The sequence below is a fragment of the Ranitomeya variabilis genome, chromosome 8 (genome assembly GCF_051348905.1).
Source record: "Ranitomeya variabilis isolate aRanVar5 chromosome 8, aRanVar5.hap1, whole genome shotgun sequence".
Taxonomy (NCBI): domain Eukaryota; kingdom Metazoa; phylum Chordata; class Amphibia; order Anura; family Dendrobatidae; genus Ranitomeya; species Ranitomeya variabilis.
This window is the reverse complement of record NC_135239.1, coordinates 112,029,231-112,047,614: the sequence shown is the minus strand read 5'-3', so window position 1 is coordinate 112,047,614 and position 18,384 is coordinate 112,029,231. Positions and strand designations below refer to the sequence as shown.

The window sequence follows — 18,384 nt, the reverse complement described above, 5'->3', positions numbered from 1 at the left end:
AACTTTAAGTCTCCCTGAAGCAATAGAGGTGCAGCTTCAGTCTCCGCTCACAGCACTGTAAGGACGCCCGGCACATTGCCTGACAAGCCACGAGGCACTGATGCCTTTCAGAGCAAGCTGTCAATCAAAGTGTTGGGGTTTAGTTACAATAACCTGCTGATTAATCAAATATTGGCCAGGTTAAAGCTTGTAGACATGACAAATTCCCTTTAAGATCCAGTAAAAAAAAATCTGTCAGTTGTGCAATATTTCACGTAAAATCATGATTGTGATTAAACAATGCAATGTATTTATATAATGTAACAACTAAGGATGATCGAATAGGTTCGGATAAGTGCTTATCTGAATAGCTATAGCGCGCCCCGAATAGCAGCATCGGTAACCCGGATACCTGGAGCGCTCCCGATAATCAGCTGTTCGGCTCCACAGCTCCATATGTCAGTCACAACCTGTTTGTTGTGCCCTCCATGCACATGTTGTGAGTGTCACACAGCCACGACACATACGGCTGCAGAGCCGGACAGCTGATCAGCAGGAGCGATCCAGGTATCCGGGTTACCGATGCGGCTATTCGGGTAAGGAGATAGCCAAAGCTATTCGATCATCTCTAGTAATGACTATTAGTTCATAATCAAAAAAATATGGATGCAAAACAGAATTTAAAAAAAAAATATATAAAAACACAAAATTTGGGTTGGTATTTATGATATTGTATTGACTATGATTGTGGGATCAGGATTGATGGTGGCTGCTACTTACGCGATCATGATTTGTTGAGGCTCCTATTCATTTATGTCTTGATCAGCAGTTTTTAGGTTCCTATTAAATATATTATATATTTTACACTTAAATATTATATCTACAAGAACGAGGATGACTGCACTACGCACTTTTTTATTATCTAATGATTTATTTTATTATTTTGGCACCTGTAGCAAGCGGATACTGAATATTTTGACAAATATATCCCGATCCCTCTGTGATGCACGTTATTGAGTATTGATCTCTCCTTATGTTATTTCATCTTGCATACCCTGTTCCCCTCATTTCTATATTTCGTTGTTTTGTTTTTTTTTAATAGTCTGTTCTGCATTCATGTTTTTTATTATGTTTTTTGATTATGAACTAAAAGTCATTGCATTATATTTGCCTTGTTTGAATCCGTTTTTTGGTAGGATTGGTATTTATATGTTATTCATGGGTTATTACATTGTTTCTTATTAATGGTATTTCTTTTCTATATAGATTTTCTTATAATCATGATTGTTCTTATGAATGAAAATTGTTTTATATGGGAGAAAAATGAAACAAGTAAAGGTACCTTCACACGAAACGACTTTACAACGATAACGATAGCGATCCGTGACGTTGCAGCGTCCTGGCTAGCGATATCGTTGTGTTTGACACGCAGCAGCGATCAGGATCCTGCTGTGATATCGCTGGTCGTTGAATAAAGTTCAGAACTTTATTTGGTCGTCAGACCGGCGTGTATCGTCAGGTTTGACACCAAAAGCAACGATGCCAGCAATGTTTTACGCTGGTAACCAGGGTAAATATCGGGTTACTAAGCGCAGGGCCGCGTTTAGTAACCCGATGTTTACCCTGGTTACCAGCGTAAAAGTAAAAAAAACAAACAGTACATACTCACCTGCGCGTCCCCTGCCGTCCGCTTCCTGCTCTGACTGAGCGCCGGCCCTAAAGTGAAAGTAAAAGCACAGCGGTGACGTCACCGCTCTGCTGTTAGGGCCGGCGCTCACACAGTACAGGAAGCGGACGCCGGGGGACACGCAGGTGAGCATGTACTGTTTGTTATTTTTACTTTTACGCTGGTAACCAGGGTAAACATCGGGTTACTAAGCGCGGCCCTGCGCTTAGCAACCCGATGTTTACCCTGGTTACCCGGGGACCTCGGCATCGTTGGTCGCTGGAGAGCGGTCTGTGTGACAGCTCTCCAGCGACCAAACAGCGACGCTGCAGCGATCGGCATCGTTGTCGCTATCGCTGCAGCGTCGCTTCGTGTGAAGGTACCTTAACACTGAAGATAAAACAAAATATCCATCCTCTCAGGCAAAAGTCCACGAAGTAGCAACAGGAAGCATCACTGAGACATCCAAGAGTCATGCTCGTGTTTGATCAATAGGACGTGTACCCATTATAGTCTATGGGGCTGTTCAGGTGACTGTGTCAAATCAAGGAGACATGTCTGTTTTTAATCCGCATTACAGATGAAATTGACCAATACCAGTCTATGGGACTGTGGAAATGAAGGACAGCACATGGATGCTATCAGCGTGCAGTCTGTGTGCTGCTCGTGACTAACATCGTAATGACCTGAAGCTTCAGTAAGACCGGAGTCACACTGCCATATAACACGGCCAAGTGCTCTGCGAGAAAACATCACATAGCACTCGGCCCAGTGTTACTCTATGGGGCAGCTCACATCTGGGATTATTTTCTCATGTCGAATTGGTATGTGAGAACAATGGCAGCATGCTGTGACTGGCAGAGAGACTCGGCTCACTCGCGCCCATAGAAGTGTGTGAGTGACAACGCACAGCACTCAGATACCACCTGAGTGCGGTGCAATATACGCCGACAGCGGAGGAGATGGAGAAACGTCTCGGCCTCCTCCGCAGCTGTGCTCTGTGCGAGAGGATGGGAGTACTGTAGCAGGAAGCTCCCGCGCGCAGCAGAGCAGTAGCCAAGGGTCATTACCATATTGCATCCGGTGTTCTCACATCAGATGCCATACGCTGGTATGACTTCGGCCTAAGGCAGCATTCATAAATCGTGCATCTATGACATCCGAAATGTCCAAGTTGCGACAAATATTTCTATTGGTAACACACAGACTAACTTAGCTAAATGGATCAATCAAGGCATACATTAAAATGGTAGATTTTCATGCCTTTCAAGTATTAACTTAATACAGTTGCTTAGGGACCGCTCACACAAATGCATAATTCGGACGAGTGCCAACCAATGTTTTATCAAATAGCACTTGGCCCAATGCTATACTACGGGGCAGTGCAGATATGCAATTATTTCTGCATGAGAAAACTCTCTCAGCATGCTGTGAGTGGCTACAGAATTTGAATCATGAGCACAGTTACAAGTTTATGGGTGTGTATGAAACATCGGACTGTACTCGGATGTCATCAGAGTGCAGTCAGACATCCGCAGATGCAGAGAATGGAGAAATTAAGTTCTCTGTCTTCTCCACACCTGTGCTTGGATTCTTGCATGCGTGAGAATCAGATCCAGTGAACTGACACTCAACAAATTCTGATGATCTGGACAGAGCGTCATTAGCATAATCGATCCGATTATCTTGCATGAGAGAATCATCACTTATGTGACCCCGGCCTTAGAACAATTATGGAAATACAAAATTGATACTTTATTACTTTCATATAATACCCTAGAAAAAAAAAATCATTTGTTTTTGTGTTGCCTATTCTTAGAGTCTGCAGGGCTTTTTCTGGGGAGGTGATAAGATGTAGTCTTCATTGGTCCAATTTTTGGGTAAGTATGACATTTTGAGAGTTGGGATGACCAAAAAAAAAAAAAAAAAAACTGTAATTCCGGTTTTTGTTTTTAAATACCACTCACTATTAAAGATAACTGACACTCCACTTTATTTCTGCACATCTGCACGATGAGGAAATCTAATTCATTTAATTTTTTTTTTTTACTCCTCATGAGGAAAAGTATTTACTTGATAATTATAATAAAGCCACTATACACATCAAATTCATTGTCCCTGCAGGGCCTGGGATAATAGGCAATTTTCTGGTGTCCAGTTCACTCTATAGGGGTTTATACATTTCTAATTCACAATAACAATATCCCAGGGAACTACAAATCAGACATCCCCTGGGCACCTCCAGAGATCCAAAGATGTCATTGAACACATGCCGTACCCCTAGAGAGAAAAGGGATCTTTGATTGGAAACTCATGGATGACATGCAAAGTCCTCCGAGTCTGACACGTGAACCAAATCCTCCAATATTACCAGGATTAAAGCCCTCCTCACAGAGCCATGGACCACCTTCTATGCCTTCCCACATATGGAGCATGGACCAGCTCTGGTGATGACAGTGCTGTGTCCATCCTGGGCAGACAAAGGCAGGTAAGGAATGGTTCAGGCATTTTACAGTGTCCCCAATGCCTATGTGGCAGCCATATTGGAGATGAACAAAACAAGGCGCTGACCTTACAGAGGGAGGCAGCGGCAGCAGAATAGATGACGCCACATACGGTGCCACATTAGAAATTTATGTCTGGGAGGAAGGTTGATCTAACACAAAGCCCCCACCCCCGGTGGTGCGCACCAGTTAATGGATCCAGCACATCTTATCAGTGGTGTGCTCTAAATAGTATGGGATTGTAGTAACATTTCTGGTAAATTTGATGGCTGGGCGTAGCCACGCTCTGCCCCCTCCAAAGATCTGTCCAATGTAGCAGAGCAGCCCAACTGGCAAATGGTGTAAGAACACTAAAAGTCGCAAAGAGTCTTCTCAAAGTGTTTTAAAGCGTAAGTTCACACTAGCTGTTTTTTCAGCAGCAAAACCTGATTTCTTGGCAGGAAAGAAGCTGCAGAAAAAAAAGCATGTTTTCAGGGTTTTTCTTGTGTATTTTGCGGCAGTTTTACCATACTAGATTTGCCTCTTGTGCATGCTGATAAAGCACAAAATACTGATGACAAAGAATGTGTGTGCATGAAATTTCGGAAATCTCATAGGCTTTGCTGGTACTGTAAAACGCAGCTGAAAATTAACATAAAAAGTGCATTAAAAAAAGTAGCAAAAATGCCCAGCGTGAACTTAGCCTAAGTGTTTTTTACACCAGTTTTCTGGAATAAACACTTTGAGGAATTGGAGCCAAAATGTTTTAACCATTGATAGACTTAGAAGAACATGAACACAGGCAAGTTACATGTTAAGGACACGTCATCACACAGGACCATGGAGGAGCCAGCAGACATGCAGCAGAGGAAAGTAGTAGAATGTATGTACATTTCAGCTAATGGCTACAAGACAGTGGGCTACTCCAGAAATCCCCAGTAACATGTTACGAGAAATTACTGCAGGGTATTTGCACATTTCCGCCACTTACCAATGCACCAGCGCACATGACCCTGGATATTTAAGAGCATCTTTTAAAAACTGTAAACACTCCGGTAAATGGCTTAGAAGATCGGCACTGGAATCATCTAAAAGATGAATAAACTTCTTCTGAAACGAGCCTTGTAGGTCACATTGCTCTGTGCTGTCTACGGTCAGTATGTGAGAAATGCCAGCACCCTGCAAGGACGGGACATCTGTGGCAGCACTGACGCTGCCAATGTACAGGCCTGGCAGAACACAAATCATCTTGTAGCTACAGCTCAGTTGAAAAAGATTATCCTGCAAAAAATAAATAAATAAATTAGAACGAAAAATGTGTACAAGTAATAAGGAGACACATTTGCTTCATATACAATTTAGGAAAACATTTCCGTTCACATTTGCGTTTTCACAGGCTTCTATGGATATGTATGTACAAACCCTGCACTTCCATAATCCATAGGGGCTGATCCCATCTACAGGGTGCGACCTGTTTAGTACTTTTCTTAGTGGAGGTGCATGGTATGGCAGCATTGGCCAATTCCCTTGAGTTAGTTAACTAGTGATGAGCGAGTGTACTCGTTGCTCGGGTGACCTCCAAGTATTTGTTATTGCTCGGAGATATAGTTTTCATCACCTCAGTTGCATGATTTACGGCTTCCAGATACGCTGAATACATGTGAGGAATGCCAGTTTGTTAGGAAATTCCCACATGTATTCAGCGTATCTGGAAGCTGTAAATCATGCAACTGAGGCGATGAAAACTATATCTCCGAGCAATAACAAGTACTCGGAGGTCACCCGAGCAACGAGTACACTCGCTCATCACAACATAACTCCCTTGTTGTTCCACTAACATGGGATCAGGGGAATGCATAGAAGTCACAGCAACATCGAGGAGCATCGTAGAGGGAGTGAACTCTCTGTCTGCTCCCATCGGCACAATCGCGTGTTGGGGCTGCACTACTCAGTTGACTTCAGTGGAGACTATGGGTAAAGGCTTTATTTAGCACCCTGAAAAATGTAAATGGATTTTTAAAGCGATACACACTTGTTTTTTTGCCGTGTTTCATTGGGACTGGTCTGATTGTCATTCTGCTCTCCACTTTTCCCTATCTGCAGCATTTTACATTTTGATACTGTGTTTTTGTATATACTATTTGGGGCTGCTACTTTGAACAGCATGATTTCTCATGCCAGCGATACATTTACCTAGTGTGATTTCACTTCATACTTAGGCTACTTTCACACTAGCGTCGGGAACAACCCGTCGCTGCGCGTCGGGCCGACGTTCCCGACGCTAGTGTGGTCTCCGCCGCACAACGGGGGCAGCGGATGCATATTTTCCACGCATCCGCTGCCCCATTGTGAGGTGCGGGGATGTGCGGGGAGGTGGGGGCGGAGTTCCGACTGCGCATGCGCAGTCGGAAAAAGCGGACCGTCGGGAGCAAAAAACGTTACATGTAGCGTTTTGTTTTCCCGACGGACCGCTACCATACGCCCAAACGCCGCCAAACGCATTCACCGTTTGGAAATGCGTCGCAAATGCGTCGCAAATGCGTCGCTAATGTTACTCTATGACGAAACAACGTATCCAGCAAAAACTTTTGCTGGATGCGGCGTTTCGCAAAAACGACGCATTTGCGACGTATTGCAGTTAACGCTAGTGTGAAAGTAGCCTAATTGTACTGGCATTTTCTGATGTAGTGTCTTTTCAGTCCTCCCATCCACGTTAATATAGGCGGTTCTCTGGGTGTTACACCTGTGATATCAGCTATTCCACTTAGTTTATGGATTTTTTTGTGGCTACTTTGTTATGTCTATATGTTATTTTGAATAAATTAGGATTCTAAATTTTATCTGGGAGGTTTTTTGCTGTCTTTTTTCTTGTGTTACATAGTTACATAGTTATTAAGGTTGAAGGAAGACTAAGTCCATCTAGTTCAACCCATAGCCTAACCTAACATGCCCTAACATGTTGATCCAGAGGAAGGCAAAAAAAAACCCTGTGGCAAAGAGTAACTCCACCATGGGGAAAAAAATTCCTTCCCGACTCCACATACGGCAATCAGACTAGCTCCCTGGATCAACGCCTTATCAAGGAATCTAGTGTATATACCCTGTAACATTATACTTTTCCAGAAAGGCATCCAGTCCCCTCTTAAATTTAATTAATGAATCACTCATTACTAGTGTTGAGCGATACTTTCCGATATCGGAAAGTATCGGAATCGGAAAGTATCGGCCGATACCGTCACAGTATCGGAATCCAATCCGATACCGATACCCGATCCCAATGCAAGTCAATGGGACGAAAATATCGGAATTAAAATAAACCCTTTATACACTTGTAGGTTCATTCTACATGAAGGAAAACAACTAAGAATAATGTAGGATGTATTGGGGGACGTGGCGGAGACATTAAAGGCACAGAGGTTTAGCCCAATCTAATAGAATAGCAGGATTTTTTTTTTTTTTTTATGACGTTCGGCGTTAGAAAGAATTTGACTATGTTATTTTTTTTTTTTATGTCAGATATTGATGTTTCACTACTTCCACGCCCTTCACCTTCTTTTTTACTTCTCCCACGCTTTCTTCTTCATTATCCTCATCATCAGCTTCTTTGACATCAACTTCTTCACCTTCTTCATCTTCTTCTTCATCTTCTACCTATTATTTTTTGGGTTACATTGTTCATATTCTTTTTATTTTACTATTATCTTCATCATATTCTACTTCTTCATCATATTCTTATTTGTGACAGGCATTCCCGTAGTTGTTATCTATAAAAGTTTGAAGATTACACCTTCCGTTCTGCCTGTCACAAAACAGTTACATTTGTCCGCGTTCAGTTTGGCCTGCAGCATCAGGCTTTATCCAGGGGCACCACGAGGAGGAACGGACTCACCCCCATACACTGCTTAGTCTTCTTCTGCTTTTAATTTACATAATATTTTTTGCTCTGATATTTTGTGTTATGCTTAATGTCCTTCTGCTCTTTGTTCTGCAGCCTCTTGTTCTTCTGCTTCTCGGTCTTCCAGGTCGTCGTCGTCTCCAGGGTCGTCGTCTCCGGGGTCGTCGTCATCGGGGTCGTCTCCGGGGTCGTCGTCATCGGGGTGGTCTTCAGGGTCATCGTCTCCAGGGTCGTCGTCATCACGGTGGTTGTCGTCTCTGGTGTCGTCGTCATCTTAGGGGTGGTCTTCCGGGTCATCGTGTTTAGTCTCTTGAACTTGGAAATGCAGCAGAAGGTACAAGAAGGCTGAGAGAATGCCGAGAACCAGCTGATGGAACTGGAGCTCAGATGGCTACCCGAAGGTCCAAGAGCCAATGGAACGACCGAGGACCAGCTGACGTTACTGGAACCCGGTTACTAAGCAGGAGGTACCCGTGCTGAAAGCACTACCAAGGACCACCTGACGTTGGTGGAACTCAGATACCCAGAGGGAGGCACCTAAGCCAAAGGCTCTGCCCGGAACCAGCTGACGGTACTGGAACCAGGATGGGGAGCAGAAGGTACAAGAGCAAAAGACACTGCCGAGAACCAGCTGACGGTGCTGGAACCCGGATGGGTAGCCGAAGGTCCAAGAGCCAATGGAACTACCGAGGACCAGCTGACGTTACTGGAACCCGGTTACTAAGCAGGAGGTACCCGTGCCTGAAAGCACTACCAAGGACCACCTGACGTTGGTGGAACTCGGATACCAAAGGGAGGCACCTAAGCCAAAGGCTCTGCCCGGAACCAGCTGACGGTACTGGAACCAGGATGGGGAGCAGAAGGTACAAGAGCAAGTGTCTGCGTGGCTTTTGCAGGACACGATGCCGGCTGCACAGCAGGGGAACAGCTGGCGGTGCTGAACCCCACTGACACATTGGCTGGTGTTTTTCTCTGTGCAGCTAGCACATCTGGGCCCCAACTGGCGGTGTGTTAGAGCCCAGGGACAGCAGGAGAAGGAGGAGGAGCAGGAGCAGGGGGAGGGGAGTGTAGGCCGAAGCCTGCACTGGCGGCAGCTTTGGGTGTGTTGTGTCTGCGTGGCGGTCGCAGGACACGTTGCCGGCTACACAGCAGGGGAACAGCTGGCGGTGCTGGACCCCACTGACACATTGGCGAGGTGTTTGGCTCTGTGCAGCCAGCACTTCCGGACAGCAACGAGCGGTGTTGTAGCCCGGGCTCTGCAGGGGGAGCAGAGTGTAGGCCGAAGCCTACTTGAACCAATTTCAAAGGTAACCTTTAACCCCCCCTCAGGGGTTAGAAAGTAGAAGAGCCACAGCTTATGCAGCAGTAGTGCTGCGCAAGTCAAAGGTTGCTCTTGTAATTTTTCTCCTTGCACACGCTGAATGGAACACGTATAACATTTAGCCCTTTATACAGTCAAACTGTGTAATGGAGGCGAGAGTTCCCTTTGTAATGAGACGCAGCACAGATGTCAAGAATCCCACCTTGGTGCTGGGTGCAGCCTCCTGAGCGTTGTTATTTGCTGTACAGGAGTCTGCGCTGTCGTGTTATCCCCTGGCCTAGCGCCGTTAGCGCTGCCCATCTTCTGACATCATTTAATGTCGGCCGTTGCGGTTCGCGATGACCATGAATCCCAGCCCCGCAGTGTCTTAACATTGTTAAAACACTGCGGGGCTGGGATTCAGGGCCTGGCGCAGCACATATGTTCGCCTCTCACACGCGGGTCCTTACACCCGCTTCAGACTGTGCGGCGTCATCTGATCCCTTATCGCATGCCACGGCCATGAAGCCGCACAGTCCGAAGAAGGCGGAAGGAGAGGAGGGACAGGCGAACTGATGCACTGATCCTGCCCATCAATCACACCCTCGCAGTCCCAATAAATAAGACACCGAGGGGCGTTGTGTGGGTCAGGGCGGCCGCAGAGGCGCAGCCAGCCAAACAATGATGCCAGAAGACGGGCAGCGCTACCAAGGGGGTTGCAGCGTGTCATTACAAAGGAAAGTCACACCCCCGGGACGGTTAAATGGTCACACAGAGGACACATTTCAGACGTGTTTTCAGTTCCACATGTGCGAGGAGAATACGTTTATGAGCCACCTTGCACACATGCAGCATTACCGCTGTACAAGGTGGCTGGATAACGTAAAAACGCCTGGGGGAGGGGGGACAGGTTCCCTTCAATTTCAGTTCTTGTGTCTGCGTGGCTTTTGCAGGACACGTTGCCGGCTGCACAGCAGGGGAACAGCTGGCGGTGCTGGACCCCACTGACACATTGGCTGGTGTTTTTCTCTGTGCAGCTAGCACATCTGGGCAAAAACTGGCGGTGTGTTAGAGCCCAGGGACAGCAGGAGGAGGAGCAGGAGGAGGAGGAGCAGGGGGAGGGGAGTGTAGGCCGAAGCCTGCACAGGCGGCAGCTTTGGGTGTGTTGTGTCTGCGTGGCTTTTGCAGGACACGTTGCCGGCTACACAGCAGGGGAACAGCTGGCGGTGCTGGACCCCACTGACACATTGGCGAGGTGTTTGGCTCTGTGCAGCCAGCACTTCCGGACAGCAACTAGCGTTGTTGGAGCCCGGGCTCTGCAGGTGGAGCAGAGTGTAGGCCGAAGCCTAATTGAACCGATTTCAAAAGTCACCTTTAACCCCCCCTCAGGGGTTAGAAAGTAGAAGAGCCACAGCTTATGCAGCAGTAGTGCTGCGCAAGTCAAAGGTTGCTCTTGTAATTTTTCTCCTTGCACACGCTGAATGGAACACGTATAACATTTAGCCCTTTATACAGTCAAACTGTGTAATGGAGGCGAGAGTTCCCTTTGTAATGAGACGCAGCACAGATGTCAAGAATCCCACCTTGGTGCTGGGTGCAGCCTCCTGAGCGTTGTTATTTGCTGTACAGGAGTCTGCGCTGTCGTGTTATCCCCTGGCCTAGCGCCGTTAGCGCTGCCCATCTTCTGACATCATTTAATGTCGGCCGTTGCGGTTCGCGATGACCATGAATCCCAGCCCCGCAGTGTCTTAACATTGTTAAAACACTGCGGGGCTGGGATTCAGGGCCTGGCGCAGCACATATGTTCGCCTCTCACACGCGGGTCCTTACACCCGCTTCAGACTGTGCGGCGTCATCTGATCCCTTATCGCATGCCACGGCCATGAAGCCGCACAGTCCGAAGAAGGCGGAAGGAGAGGAGGGACAGGCGAACTGATGCACTGATCCTGCCCATCAATCACACCCTCGCAGTCCCAATAAATAAGACACCGAGGGGCGTTGTGTGGGTCAGGGCGGCCGCAGAGGCGCAGCCAGCCAAACAATGATGCCAGAAGACGGGCAGCGCTACCAAGGGGGTTGCAGCGTGTCATTACAAAGGAAAGTCACACCCCCGGGACGGTTAAATGGTCACACAGAGGACACATTTCAGACGTGTTTTCAGTTCCACATGTGCGAGGAGAATACGTTTATGAGCCACCTTGCACACATGCAGCATTACCGCTGTACAAGGTGGCTGGATAACGTAAAAACGCCTGGGGGAGGGGGGACAGGTTCCCTTCAATTTCAGTTCTTGTGTCTGCGTGGCTTTTGCAGGACACGTTGCCGGCTGCACAGCAGGGGAACAGCTGGCGGTGCTGGACCCCACTGACACATTGGCTGGTGTTTTTCTCTGTGCAGCTAGCACATCTGGGCAAAAACTGGCGGTGTGTTAGAGCCCAGGGACAGCAGGAGGAGGAGCAGGAGGAGGAGGAGCAGGGGGAGGGGAGTGTAGGCCGAAGCCTGCACAGGCGGCAGCTTTGGGTGTGTTGTGTCTGCGTGGCTTTTGCAGGACACGTTGCCGGCTACACAGCAGGGGAACAGCTGGCGGTGCTGGACCCCACTGACACATTGGCGAGGTGTTTGGCTCTGTGCAGCCAGCACTTCCGGACAGCAACTAGCGTTGTTGGAGCCCGGGCTCTGCAGGTGGAGCAGAGTGTAGGCCGAAGCCTAATTGAACCGATTTCAAAAGTCACCTTTAACCCCCCCTCAGGGGTTAGAAAGTAGAAGAGCCACAGCTTATGCAGCAGTAGTGCTGCGCAAGTCAAAGGTTGCTCTTGTAATTTTTCTCCTTGCACACGCTGAATGGAACACGTATAACATTTAGCCCTTTATACAGTCAAACTGTGTAATGGAGGCGAGAGTTCCCTTTGTAATGAGACGCAGCACAGATGTCAAGAATCCCACCTTGGTGCTGGGTGCAGCCTCCTGAGCGTTGTTATTTGCTGTACAGGAGTCTGCGCTGTCGTGTTATCCCCTGGCCTAGCGCCGTTAGCGCTGCCCATCTTCTGACATCATTTAATGTCGGCCGTTGCGGTTCGCGATGACCATGAATCCCAGCCCCGCAGTGTCTTAACATTGTTAAAACACTGCGGGGCTGGGATTCAGGGCCTGGCGCAGCACATATGTTCGCCTCTCACACGCGGGTCCTTACACCCGCTTCAGACTGTGCGGCGTCATCTGATCCCTTATCGCATGCCACGGCCATGAAGCCGCACAGTCCGAAGAAGGCGGAAGGAGAGGAGGGACAGGCGAACTGATGCACTGATCCTGCCCATCAATCACACCCTCGCAGTCCCAATAAATAAGACACCGAGGGGCGTTGTGTGGGTCAGGGCGGCCGCAGAGGCGCAGCCAGCCAAACAATGATGCCAGAAGACGGGCAGCGCTACCAAGGGGGTTGCAGCGTGTCATTACAAAGGAAAGTCACACCCCCGGGACGGTTAAATGGTCACACAGAGGACACATTTCAGACGTGTTTTCAGTTCCACATGTGCGAGGAGAATACGTTTATGAGCCACCTTGCACACATGCAGCATTACCGCTGTACAAGGTGGCTGGATAACGTAAAAACGCCTGGGGGAGGGGGGACAGGTTCCCTTCAATTTCAGTTCTTGTGTCTGCGTGGCTTTTGCAGGACACGTTGCCGGCTGCACAGCAGGGGAACAGCTGGCGGTGCTGGACCCCACTGACACATTGGCTGGTGTTTTTCTCTGTGCAGCTAGCACATCTGGGCAAAAACTGGCGGTGTGTTAGAGCCCAGGGACAGCAGGAGGAGGAGCAGGAGGAGGAGGAGCAGGGGGAGGGGAGTGTAGGCCGAAGCCTGCACAGGCGGCAGCTTTGGGTGTGTTGTGTCTGCGTGGCTTTTGCAGGACACGTTGCCGGCTACACAGCAGGGGAACAGCTGGCGGTGCTGGACCCCACTGACACATTGGCGAGGTGTTTGGCTCTGTGCAGCCAGCACTTCCGGACAGCAACTAGCGTTGTTGGAGCCCGGGCTCTGCAGGTGGAGCAGAGTGTAGGCCGAAGCCTAATTGAACCGATTTCAAAAGTCACCTTTAACCCCCCCTCAGGGGTTAGAAAGTAGAAGAGCCACAGCTTATGCAGCAGTAGTGCTGCGCAAGTCAAAGGTTGCTCTTGTAATTTTTCTCCTTGCACACGCTGAATGGAACACGTATAACATTTAGCCCTTTATACAGTCAAACTGTGTAATGGAGGCGAGAGTTCCCTTTGTAATGAGACGCAGCACAGATGTCAAGAATCCCACCTTGGTGCTGGGTGCAGCCTCCTGAGCGTTGTTATTTGCTGTACAGGAGTCTGCGCTGTCGTGTTATCCCCTGGCCTAGCGCCGTTAGCGCTGCCCATCTTCTGACATCATTTAATGTCGGCCGTTGCGGTTCGCGATGACCATGAATCCCAGCCCCGCAGTGTCTTAACATTGTTAAAACACTGCGGGGCTGGGATTCAGGGCCTGGCGCAGCACATATGTTCGCCTCTCACACGCGGGTCCTTACACCCGCTTCAGACTGTGCGGCGTCATCTGATCCCTTATCGCATGCCACGGCCATGAAGCCGCACAGTCCGAAGAAGGCGGAAGGAGAGGAGGGACAGGCGAACTGATGCACTGATCCTGCCCATCAATCACACCCTCGCAGTCCCAATAAATAAGACACCGAGGGGCGTTGTGTGGGTCAGGGCGGCCGCAGAGGCGCAGCCAGCCAAACAATGATGCCAGAAGACGGGCAGCGCTACCAAGGGGGTTGCAGCGTGTCATTACAAAGGAAAGTCACACCCCCGGGACGGTTAAATGGTCACACAGAGGACACATTTCAGACGTGTTTTCAGTTCCACATGTGCGAGGAGAATACGTTTATGAGCCACCTTGCACACATGCAGCATTACCGCTGTACAAGGTGGCTGGATAACGTAAAAACGCCTGGGGGAGGGGGGACAGGTTCCCTTCAATTTCAGTTCTTGTGTCTGCGTGGCTTTTGCAGGACACGTTGCCGGCTGCACAGCAGGGGAACAGCTGGCGGTGCTGGACCCCACTGACACATTGGCTGGTGTTTTTCTCTGTGCAGCTAGCACATCTGGGCAAAAACTGGCGGTGTGTTAGAGCCCAGGGACAGCAGGAGGAGGAGCAGGAGGAGGAGGAGCAGGGGGAGGGGAGTGTAGGCCGAAGCCTGCACAGGCGGCAGCTTTGGGTGTGTTGTGTCTGCGTGGCTTTTGCAGGACACGTTGCCGGCTACACAGCAGGGGAACAGCTGGCGGTGCTGGACCCCACTGACACATTGGCGAGGTGTTTGGCTCTGTGCAGCCAGCACTTCCGGACAGCAACTAGCGTTGTTGGAGCCCGGGCTCTGCAGGTGGAGCAGAGTGTAGGCCGAAGCCTAATTGAACCGATTTCAAAAGTCACCTTTAACCCCCCCTCAGGGGTTAGAAAGTAGAAGAGCCACAGCTTATGCAGCAGTAGTGCTGCGCAAGTCAAAGGTTGCTCTTGTAATTTTTCTCCTTGCACACGCTGAATGGAACACGTATAACATTTAGCCCTTTATACAGTCAAACTGTGTAATGGAGGCGAGAGTTCCCTTTGTAATGAGACGCAGCACAGATGTCAAGAATCCCACCTTGGTGCTGGGTGCAGCCTCCTGAGCGTTGTTATTTGCTGTACAGGAGTCTGCGCTGTCGTGTTATCCCCTGGCCTAGCGCCGTTAGCGCTGCCCATCTTCTGACATCATTTAATGTCGGCCGTTGCGGTTCGCGATGACCATGAATCCCAGCCCCGCAGTGTCTTAACATTGTTAAAACACTGCGGGGCTGGGATTCAGGGCCTGGCGCAGCACATATGTTCGCCTCTCACACGCGGGTCCTTACACCCGCTTCAGACTGTGCGGCGTCATCTGATCCCTTATCGCATGCCACGGCCATGAAGCCGCACAGTCCGAAGAAGGCGGAAGGAGAGGAGGGACAGGCGAACTGATGCACTGATCCTGCCCATCAATCACACCCTCGCAGTCCCAATAAATAAGACACCGAGGGGCGTTGTGTGGGTCAGGGCGGCCGCAGAGGCGCAGCCAGCCAAACAATGATGCCAGAAGACGGGCAGCGCTACCAAGGGGGTTGCAGCGTGTCATTACAAAGGAAAGTCACACCCCCGGGACGGTTAAATGGTCACACAGAGGACACATTTCAGACGTGTTTTCAGTTCCACATGTGCGAGGAGAATACGTTTATGAGCCACCTTGCACACATGCAGCATTACCGCTGTACAAGGTGGCTGGATAACGTAAAAACGCCTGGGGGAGGGGGGACAGGTTCCCTTCAATTTCAGTTCTTGTGTCTGCGTGGCGGTCGCAGGACACGTTGCCGGCTACACAGCAGGGGAACAGCTGGCGGTGCTGAACCCCACTGACACATTGGCTGGTGTTTTTCTCTGTGCAGCTAGCACATCTGGGCAAAAACTGGCGGTGTTAGAGCCCAGGGTCAGCAGGAGGAGCAGGGGGAGCGGAGTGTAGGCCGAAGCCTGCACTCGAGCAAGTTGAAAGGAAACCTTTAACACCCCCCCCCCCAGGCGTTTGTAGCTGAAAGAGCCATTGTGTACAGCACTAATGCTGGAAAAGGTAAACTTAGCTCTTTTAATTATGGTCCTTGTACATGCGGAACCAAACATTTATGAAATGTGTCTCCTCACAGCGTTAAACCGTCCGGTAGGTGGAACTTTCCTTTGTCGTGTGACGCAGCACAGCCATCATTTTTACCCCCTTGGCGCCGTGCGCCCACTCCTCAGCGTTGTTTGAATCTGTCCCGGAGCCTGCGCTGTTAGGTTAGCCCTTGGCCATGCACACATGTTGCGCTGCCCGTCTTCTGACCTCATTTGGTGTCAGGCTGGCTGCGCCTGTGCGGGTGCGCTGGTCGAGATCCCGCCTCGCAGTGTCGTCTAATGTAATCCCACCGCGGGCCTGTGATCCGTGCCCGTGCGCAGTGCATATCCTGTCCTCTCACTCCCCTCCCTACGGCTTTTTCAGACTGTGCGTTGTCACGGCCGTGGCATGCTATTAGGGACCAGCTGACATCGCACAGTCTGAAGAAGCCGTAGGGAGGGGAGTGAGAGGAGAGGATATGCACTGCGCACGGGCACGGATCACAGGCCCGCGGTGGGATTACATTAGACGACACTGCGAGGCGGGATCTCGACCAGCGCACCCGCACAGGCGCAGCCAGCCTGACACCAAATGAGGTCAGAAGACGGGCAGCGCAACATGTGTGCATGGCCAAGGGCTAACCTAACAGCGCAGGCTCCGGGACAGATTCAAACAACGCTGAGGAGTGGGCGCACGGCGCCAAGGGGGTAAAAATGATGGCTGTGCTGCGTCACACGACAAAGGAAAGTTCCACCTACCGGACGGTTTAACGCTGTGTGGGGACACATTTCATAAGTGTTAGGTTCAGCATGTGCAAGGAGCATCACGAAAAGAGGCACTTTTTCCCTTTGCATTATTACTGCTGCACAAGGTGGCTCCTTCAGTAACAAACGCCTGGGGGGGGGGGGGGTCAGGTTCCCTTACATTTAACTTGTTGTGTCTGCGTGGCGGTCGCAGTACACGTTGCCGTATACACAGCAGGGGAACAGCTGGCGGTGCTGAACCCCACTAACACATTGGCGAGGTGTTTGGCTCTGTGCGTACAGCACTTCTGGACGGCAACTAGCGGTGTTGGAGCCCAGGGACAGGTGGAGGAGGAGGAGGTTGGAGGAGGTTGGAGGAGGTAGGAGGGATTGCCACACACACAGCAGGGGAACAGCTGACGTTACTGAACCCCAATAACAGAGGAGGGACTGTTGACTGTGCGTACAGCACTTCTGGACGGCAACTGGCGGTGTTGGAGCCCAGGGACAGGTGGAGGAGGAAGGAGGAGGTAGGAGGGATTGCCACACACACAGCAGGGGAACAGCTGACGTTACTGAACCCCAATAACAGAGGAGGGACTGTTGACTGTGCGTACAGCACTTCTGGACGGCAACTGGCGGTGTTGGAGCCCAGGGACAGGTGGAGGAGGAGGAGGTAGGAGGAGGTTGGAGGAGGTAGGAGGGATTGCCACACACACAGCAGGGGAACAGCTGACGTTACTGAACCCCAATAACAGAGGAGGGACTGTTGACTGTGCGTACAGCACTTCTGGACGGCAACTGGCGGTGTTGGAGCCCAGGGACAGGTGGAGGAGGAGGAGGTAGGAGGAGGTAGGAGGGATTGCCACACACACAGCAGGGGAACAGCTGACGTTACTGAACCCCAATAACAGAGGAGGGACTGTTGACTGTGCGTACAGCACTTCTGGACGGCAACTGGCGGTGTTGGAGCCCAGGGACAGGTGGAGGAGGAGGAGGTAGGAGGAGGTTGGAGGAGGTTGGAGGGATTGCCACACACACAGCAGGGGAACAGCTGACGTTACTGAACCCCAATAACAGAGGAGGGACTGTTGACTGTGCGTACAGCACTTCTGGACGGCAACTGGCGGTGTTGGAGCCCAGGGACAGGTGGAGGAGGAAGGAGGAGGTAGGAGGGATTGCCACACACACAGCAGGGGAACAGCTGACGTTACTGAACCCCAATAACAGAGGAGCGACTGTTGACTGTGCGTACAGCACTTCTGGACGGCAACTAGCGGTGTTGGAGCCCAGGGACAGGTGGAGGAGGAGGAGTTTGGATGAGGTTGGAGGAGGTTGGAGGGATTGCCACACACACAGCAGGGGAACAGCTGACGTTACTGAACCCCAATAACAGAGGAGGGACTGTTGACTGTGCGTACAGCACTTCTGGACGGCAACTGGCGGTGTTGGAGCCCAGGGACAGGTGGAGGAGGAAGGAGGAGGTAGGAGGGATTGCCACACACACAGCAGGGGAACAGCTGACGTTACTGAACCCCAATAACAGAGGAGCGACTGTTGACTGTGCGTACAGCACTTCTGGACGGCAACTAGCGGTGTTGGAGCCCAGGGACAGGTGGAGGAGGAGGAGTTTGGATGAGG

General features: G+C 50.3%; 1 protein-coding gene across 6 annotated transcripts in view; it reads right to left on the bottom strand.

Annotated features, from left to right (window-relative positions):
• The window catches only part of DUSP12 (dual specificity phosphatase 12), an 86,881-nt gene that overhangs the window by 48,878 nt on the left and 19,619 nt on the right, over positions 1 to 18,384 (bottom strand). For 5 of the 6 annotated variants that reach the window (XM_077276998.1, XM_077277000.1, XM_077277001.1 and 2 more), the window contains exon 2: positions 5,120 to 5,409. In XM_077276998.1, the coding sequence (XP_077133113.1) occupies positions 5,120 to 5,409 (290 nt within the window). Of the gene's footprint in view, positions 1 to 1,648; positions 1,676 to 5,119; positions 5,410 to 18,384 lie in introns of those variants that run through there. The other variant, XM_077277002.1, reaches the window with a different exon arrangement.